The sequence below is a fragment of the Atta cephalotes genome (assembly GCF_000143395.1).
Source record: "Atta cephalotes unplaced genomic scaffold scaffold00011, whole genome shotgun sequence".
NCBI classification, from domain to species: Eukaryota; Metazoa; Arthropoda; class Insecta; order Hymenoptera; family Formicidae; genus Atta; species Atta cephalotes.
Genome location: NW_012130075.1, coordinates 2438780 through 2447514, shown reverse-complemented (window position 1 = coordinate 2447514; position 8735 = coordinate 2438780). Strand labels below are relative to the sequence as shown.

The 8735-nt window shown below is 40.9% G+C and overlaps 1 protein-coding gene across 1 annotated transcript in view; it reads left to right on the top strand.

Moving 5' to 3' along the window:
- Positions 1-8735, top strand: part of LOC105617008 (ankyrin repeat domain-containing protein SOWAHB) — a 123875-nt gene that overhangs the window by 16566 nt on the left and 98574 nt on the right. The window contains exons 5-6 of the mRNA XM_012198589.1: positions 308-343; positions 613-717. Coding sequence (XP_012053979.1) covers positions 308-343; positions 613-717 — 141 coding nt within the window. The remainder of the gene's footprint in view (positions 1-307; positions 344-612; positions 718-8735) is intronic.

Below are 8735 nucleotides of genomic sequence, written 5' to 3'. Positions count from 1 at the left end.
CGTTTAACCGTTACGTACCGTACGGTTACCGTTACGTAACGTACCGTACGTACGTTACTCGCTCGCGTCTCTACTACTCGTCTCTCTCTCTCTCTCTCTCTCTCTCTCTCTCTCTCTCTCTCTCTCTCTCTCTCTCTCTCTCTCTCTCTCTCTTTCTGCATCAACGCCAACGCCATATACAGCGGACCGGTTTTTGCCACGACTTGTCGCTGCGTGCCCCGTGAGCGTCCGCGTGACGTAGCGCGTAATGTTGATTTTTCAAGGGATCAACTCTAATCCCCTCTTTCCTCTCTTCTTTTCTCCGCAGGGCGCCGACGAGGATGACAGCGCTTCCGTTGCCTCGGTAAGTTCATCACCCACCGCAGATCGCGATTATTGCGCGCGCCAATCCGACGAGAGCGACGCAGCACGGGCCGTAATTCTCTTCCCTGATCGGACGTGCATCGTCGGTCCCTGATAAATGCATACCAGATCGTGGCCGGGGATCTTAATTAAAATTCGTCTGCTCTCGATCGAACGGCCCGCTCGATCTTCCGCGTGCTGCTGATCGATCCGGCGATCCCTCGCACCCATTAATCGCTAATAATCACCACGATCGATGCTTTCCCAAAGCAACTGGATGGAAAATCGCGAGAGTGGCTGGTTAGAGCATCGCAGGGGGACTATCAAGCGCTGGCGAAGCTTGCAGCCGAGGAACCTCGTCTCACCAGGCTCAAGGTAGGATAAACTACATTATTTTATTCTGCCACGTGCGAGATTTATAAGTTATAAATCATATCGTTAGCATTTTATGCAACTTACACTCACTCAAAAAAGTAATCTTGCAATTATAGCGAAAATTATTTAAGTACGAAAAATAGCTAAAATAGATAAATTTCTAGCAAGTATTGCAATATTAGATATGTATTGCATCTAATCATATAGATAACAGAGATAGAATTTAAATTTGCTATAAATACTATGTGTAAGATACATAATTTTCTGTCAGATACAAAAAAAGCTATATTAACTAATTCTAACTGAAGCAGCAAAATATTTTTTTGCGTGCTGTTTTATTTATTTTTTGCGCATAGTTTTAGAATTATTGTACTGTCTTCTTCAGAATTTGCGTTAATTTTGCTTGTAAGTTTGGAACTGTAATATTTTCACTGAGAAAAATTTTTGAGGTAAAAAATGAACGAAACAAAAAAATTCTGATCAATCAGATTTCTGGTTATTTCAATTAGAATTTTAGTAATTTCAAAAAAATTCCAGAAAATTCTAATTTGTCCATTTTCAATCAATGTAAGATTCTTTCTAGTAGTGTACACACAGAAAATAAACGTAACAATGTCGGAAAATTTTTTATAAAAAATGTAAATAAGACTCGCAGTACACGTAACAACATACATATGCAAGATTGGGCAAACTCAACGTATTATGCGTGATTTCATACATAGATGAAACTGTGTATAATATATCGTAGGTTTCAACTATGTAGTAAAATGGCGCTTCACTGTTCGCACTTAGCACTACTAACCTAAACTACAAAATATTTTTTTTCTACAAAATAAAAATAAAACTATATAAAGTGAGAGTAGGTGTATCAGTATATTAAGCAGATGTACTAAGCAGTTATAAATCAAAAGCCTGAGCGAAGTAACAGATTTCCTAACTTAATATTAACTGATCTAATGGTTTAATTATGCAGTACACTGTGTTGTATTTCATTTAAAGTGGGTTTTAGAATTTTAATGTATATACATTTTATATGTTTTATATGATATTATATGTAGGAAATGTAAGAAACCTTTCGCAGCGCTAAATTTCCCAACCCCAATGTGATGCACACACATTGCTTTAGCATGCACTGCGTTGCATGCTAAAATTTCCTAGATTCGCGCGTTGGACTTTTATCGTTCACATATACACGTGCGATCGCGCGATGGATCTCATTGAATTACGACTACGCCACTTCGGATGATAATGACAAAGGTAGCGAGCGGGAGGTTCAGAAATATAATTACGGTGTGGCTTACCGTAGGCCTGGGGATCAGGCCGTTATTACACGCACGGCAGAACTTAACACCTGCGGCGTTGTAAATTCGCCATTTTCGCGCGCCGCCATTGACAGGTCAATAAATCTAAGAACCCCCGTGGCAATCAGGCGGTTGTTGTATACCACGCTAGCGATATGTGGAGCGGATCAGGAGTGGCGGATGGTAGCAGGTTAAGGGCTATTCACACCACTTGTATCGATTATAAATCGTCGCCTGTCAAATAGTTTGACCGCCACGGATGTAACATGGAGTTGCTCCTTCAGTGGAGTTACTGCTGACATTAAAATAGTTTAAGAAACATGTAACTGATAAAATATGTTCTATGTTATTGATAATTAACTACGATCTTCTGATATATGAAAAAAATTAATAAAATAATATTTTCAAGAATTAATCGGGAATTAAATTTTATTTAATTATTGATTTAATTATTGATTTAATTATTGATTTAATTATTGATTTAATTATTGATTTATTTTAGTAATTCTTTTAGTAATCCTATTAAAATTCATAACTATGTTACTACTTGTTTCCTTTATTACTCGTTTCTATCGGTTCTCTATTTGAACATTCTGAAGCTACCTTAACGTGCGCGCGCGCGCACGCTATCAGATGAACGAAAAAGAGGAAGGGACGGATGAGAGGGTGAAATGGTCGAAAGGTGGGGACGTTGCACGGTGGTTGGAGATGGTTGGCGAAAGGGGTAGAGGTAGCTCGACCGCACAGGGGCTGCGTGCTGAATTCATTCCACTGGACAAGGTTGCCCCACACCCACTACCGCCGTGCCACGTCTGCCTCATCCCTTGGGATAAATTGGTCGAACCCGCGTGTTTGCGGATAACATCGCCGCGATATACGTTCGCCTATAACCGCTACCGTACGAACCTAACCGTCCGCGGTGCCCTTTTTACGATGTGTCTCGGACTCGCGGAAATTGGCAACGAACTGCTCTGTCGTTGTTTGTTTTTCTGGCTGTTTTTTTTTTCATTTGCATATATTCTCCACGAAACACGTACGATAAACCAGGCGAACGAACCAATTTACGATACTTGAAAAGCGAGAGGTAAAAAAAAACAAATTCGAACACCGGCAATTTTTCGAATTTCGAGGAGACTTATCGATTTTGATCAACATAAAGCGAATATTTGTCAATTATGAATTGATCACATAAATTTTAATTTAAAATATGTTATATGTATTTAGTAGGTATTATCCAAGATCAATTGTTCCTGGTTGCGAGTCTTTGACATATAATAATCTATCATCGATGAATATGCAACAGTTTAGGACAGGGTGTGAGGCGATAGGGTGCTGGAGAGCGAGTGAAGTAAGCGACAGGGAGTGTCTGTGTTGAGAGGGAAAGGGAAGGGGATCGTCAGTAGGCATGCCAATTACTCTCCCGGTAATTAAATCAACAGCGGAGCTAATCAACGTTATCCTCGGCGTATCTCCATCCCCTATGAAGCCTTTGTTGGAATAAATAAATCGAATGATTATTCGATATTCGACTAACGATTTCATTCGCTAGAATTTTGTTGAACAATTAATAGCGTCTGATAATTGTAATCCCGAAGAGAAATTTAAACTATAACAATTTATAAGACTTATGTTTGTTTCTACCAATGTAGATTAACTTTAATCTCAGTTCAATTTCTCTTCATCTTTTTCTAATTCTTAGAAGACTAGAGGGAGAGATTAAAAAGTAAGTTGGATTGACATTAAAGTTATTAATCATTAATGGGGCATTAGATGTTTACGAATTTTTGTGCTTTGAAATAAAGGAGAACAGAGAGTAAATATTCGTATCAGTATCTTATATTTTTCATTGTCTATGATTTACTATGATTTTCATGATAGACGCAGCATGTATCTTTTTTTTCTTACACAAAAGCCATTAGAAAGGTCTGTCCATACACACTTAGGTGAATCGCGCCCAAACGATGTACGGCCATTGTATTCTGTAGGTCAGGTGTATACATCGTCATCATCGAGGGAGAGAGGCATTGTGTGCCCATTATATTTTATTAACGGACGCGTCTGGCATCGCGATAGATTCGCCTCTGTGAGTCGCGTGTGTTCTTCGGAATGCAAGACGGGTGCATCGGTCTGACGTGACGCGCGGTTAGCCCCTGTTCAATCAGGAATCTCATTACATTTATTTCCATGAACCCGCTTCTATGCTTCGACAGTTGCAACTATCGCTGATAATGTTTGTGATAATGCATTTATCTTATCTTGTACTTTTTTTTGAAAGATTAATTTTAAATATTTAAAAATACCAATAAGTTAAATAAAGTTGAAGAAGTATTCTAATTTTATGAAATAATGTTAGACATTTATAAAACATAAAGAATTATTAATAGCGCGTTTGCAGAGGACATCGCTATAATAATTGAGTTCTGCATCGCTCGCGAATGAAAGCTGTTAGTGAGGATCGCCGGTAACATTATATAGTGGCCGGTGTTTGGCCTCCGTGTATTTATCTCGTGGTATCTCCCGGTTTAATAACGCCAGGCAATCAGGAGGTATACCTCGGCCGTCCATTCTGTGCATTCGTACCGGGACTCTCGTCGATTCTGCTCGCCTCTCCGTGCCGATAAATAATAACCATTTGTATCGGATTCTAATTACTCGCTCTAAGCAAACAAATAAACGGCAGGAGATGAGACGTGCCGTAAGAGAGGAGGTGGGCTTAATGTTATGGTGGCTGCGGGCTGATTTAAGGAGTGTGGGACCGCCCACCTCGAAGATGTATCTTCGTGCCGAGTATCGGTCCACCTGTTATGAGTGTTTCAACGCCACTGTGCACCCTCTCTCCTTTTTTTCTTTCCTGTTTTGTTTTGTTTTGCCACTATTGCGTATCCCTCATCGGTCGAGAAAAATTTCGATACCGCACGAACATGTCGAGAATGTCGAGCGACAAGCGATTATGCACGGGAATCACGACGACAGCTGGAAATAATTCGCGCGTACGGACTACCTGAGCGAATTACCAGCGCAAAGTCCTTCCTTTTGCGACCGATAAATTACGAATATCGCCCTGAGGACTGCTTTTTAAGTGGCGCATATCCTTTCGTTGGGGCAGCGCGGCAAACGTGGGAAGGAATTCGCTTTCAGAGGCGACTCCACGGGGCGATCCTTTCTCGCGATGACGGCCATGATCGATAAGAGGCAGCGCGAGAGGAGAGAAACGCGTTTTCGCTTAAAAGGTCCTCAAAAAAGGTCGACGGTAGTTCGTTACCGGTGGGCTATTAGCGGGCGTAACGCACGTCGTAGGAGCGTCGAAGGACTAAGTAAACCCAGGCTAACAAGGAGGCGTATCCAATGGCCACGAATGATCTACCGATCCGAAGTTGGCATTATTCCGCTCTTACTCTCTCCGTCTCTCACTGTTTCCTCTCATCCGACCTCTCTTCCCCTTTCTTCTTTTCCTCCCGTATACATCCACGAGTCCTGCCTACCTATAGGCGAATATATCTACCTGTGCCTCCTACCTACGCCCCCGAATATTAACACTCTGATTTATGCGCGTAATTATCTCTAGTTATTTTCTTAGTACGGCCCCAGTACCTCTCTCTCTGTAGCTTGTCTTCATAGCTGCCGGTGCTGTTGATGCACAACAAATTAACCGTTCCTTCTTCCGCCTCCCTTTGCTCCGCACGTTTCGTACAATCTTTTTTTTTCTTCTCGTTCTGCTCTTTTTCCCGGCGCCATTTTCTTGGCGCGTATTTATAGGGGCCTCATTTAATTCTTTAATGGCATTCTTATTATTCGATGTTGTATTTCTGCGTGAACGAATGCTTGGTAAAATCGCTTCAAGTCCGGCGAGGCAGGAAGATGGGACGATTGCACCTTCATCCGCAACTCGGATTCGACCCGCGGAGATCATTTATTTCTCACGACGACTCACCAAACGACCTGTCCCGCCTCTCTATGGATCGTGCGTGCTTTGAAGTGTAGAATGTACTTGCCTGAGATATATTCTCGTTCGCTTGTTTAATGGTTACTATTAAATTTATCTCGCGTGTGTCAAAGATGGCTTTAGAATGATTAAGGATCATTAGATGATACTGAAACATTACCTCCGGCGAGATCTCCCCTGGTGAATACACTTTGGACTTATCAGATCGTAATATTGAAACGTTCTCTTTGTGAGGTTGTTGCATTAGTGTTACATTTTGATGTGCGATGTATCGATGCGAATTTACGATTTCGATAATTGAATCTCGTTTGTAATAGTCTTGGAATCGCATCGGGAAGTTATCGCGCGCAATGTTACAACTGCAGGAGTCGAATCTTCTCTCGATCCGCGCAGGTAAAAAAGTCAAGCGACAGCCGGTCCGAGATATTTCAGCCGAGAATAGGTTTTAGGAGGCACATTCGAAGGTGTCGGAGATCAAGGCGCCAGGGCGTCGTCATCTCGATATGGGATCGTCTTGCATAGTAGCCCTTTTTACGAGTCTCTGTTCTTTGCTTGCTCTCCTTTCAGCATACGGGACTCTAGAGTTTTATTCTTCGTCCCGTGGTACAAATCGACTGCTTTGTCTGCTATTTTCTACTGATTCAATCAATTTTCGTGGCTGTTTCCCCCATTTGTACCTTTCTTCGAAAAAAAATGAAAATCACAAAATCAGTAAATTATATTCATAGATTGCTTATGTGAAAATTTTGCGATATTTATTGGAAGAAGCGGATATTTGTAAATCGTAAAAAAAATACATGGGAAAGGAGCAAGCAAGTTTTGTATGCAATAGAATCGCGAGAAAACAACAAATAAACATCGAATTATGGCGATGTGAACGAAGCAGGAATATTTTTTGTGCTAAACACAAAAGTATGGCTCCTCTCTTCATGTACTTTTCTACATTCTATCTATAATGCCACAAATATCTACCAGTTTCTTCTAATAAATATTACGTATTGCAAAACTTTTATAGCGACCTATACGGGAAGAACAGTTTTATTGAAACATCTAAAAATTTAGCTGGATACAGAGTTGAAAATAATTTTGTTAGACCATCAAAATAATTATGTGAGACGATCAAAGAGACTGCTAGAATATCAAAACTTTTTGCTCATCATATTTGAGATTTTTATGTATGTAATTATGTTAATCGTCAAAGTTATTTTCAAATCTGTGTCTAGCTTTTTAAATACTTCAGCAAAATCGTTCTTTCTAAATATGTATTTCTTTTTTTTTCTTTCTTTGAAAATTTGTAATGATATTTATTCGGATATATATACATATTTGATCGTCATTTTATCTTTTTAATAAAGGAAGATAAAACATTTTATTTGCACCTTTTATATCTACAAGAATAACTCACTGAGGTGTGTCGCTATAATTGTTTTTGGCTGTCACTGATTATAAGACTCACTTCCCATCATCACTGGTCTCTCTGATATCCCGATAAGAAGTGTCGCAAGTACGACTCCGGCCAGTGAATGTGAGTGGATTGATGCAACCGATATGCCAATATTAATATCGCTCGTATCGCCGATAAGGATACGATCTCACGATCGCTGGATCCTCCTCGGCGTTCTCTCTAGCAAACGGGAATCAAGACGAATATAAGCCGACACGCGATAAGCGAGTCTAATTTAAATATTTCTCGAATAATCCCGGCGCCTTTCCGTTTCGCCTCGCTCGCGCGCGAATAATGTCTGGTATACATCGTGACAGGAATGTCCCGTACCACGTGATTAATGTCATAGTACAGGTGTACCGATACATTGTAACGCGTATACTCGTGTCGAGGTCCCGGCACGCACGGCAGGGCTGTGATCCGCATTCGCGCATAATTTTACTGCGCCTTGAGCGAGGTTCCGAGAAATTATGCGCGTAATAACGAGGAACGACGAAACCGTCGGCCGACGGTATCTACCCGCGAAATCGTTCGTGACGTGCGCTCGTCGATCGTGCCCAGCGCAGCCCGGTGGTGCCCGGCGCGTCCAAAGAGTAAAAGAGGACGAGGTGAGAGGAGAGAAAGACAGCAAGGGCGTTCACCGGGGGGATACTGCGCTTCTTTCGTGTTATATATTCGCACACTCTCTCTTCTTGGTGCGTCGAGTATCCCGGCTGTCCTGCTTGTTCGCACTGCGCGTCGCTAATTAGCTTCAAGACCGATGGCTATCTGTCCAGCCACATGTCCTTAAAGTGGCGAGCCCAAACATCCGGTACGCCTTTTCCGTTTGGAATTCAAGTTCTTCCACGGATTCGTGACGACGACGACGACGATGATTTGTCTTCGACGACTGCGCTTCTACCATTCGTTTATTACGGCCACTTTCATTACTGGAGAATATATAATTTATTTCATGTCATTAACGTTATTTATCTTGGCGGATTATGAGTACCATGAGCAAACGATTAATCTTTTTTATTCCCACGTGTTATATTGTCATGTCATATCAGGAACATTTTTATACCCCAAGATTATAGATATTTAAGAAGAAAAAAGTATAAAGATGTTTATCCGACATTTTTATTATTACGCATATCTCTATCATTTTATGAGGTCTATGTATGAACAAATGTAATCTAATAAACATAAACTCTTTGTATATATAGTTGCATTGCAGTACAAAGAATGTCTATCTGATACACGACACAGGTTGGTGTAATGACACAGGTTTAATGCAGCATGTATGATTGATGATGTGCTATATATGAGTAGTGTATATTTAAAGGAATAT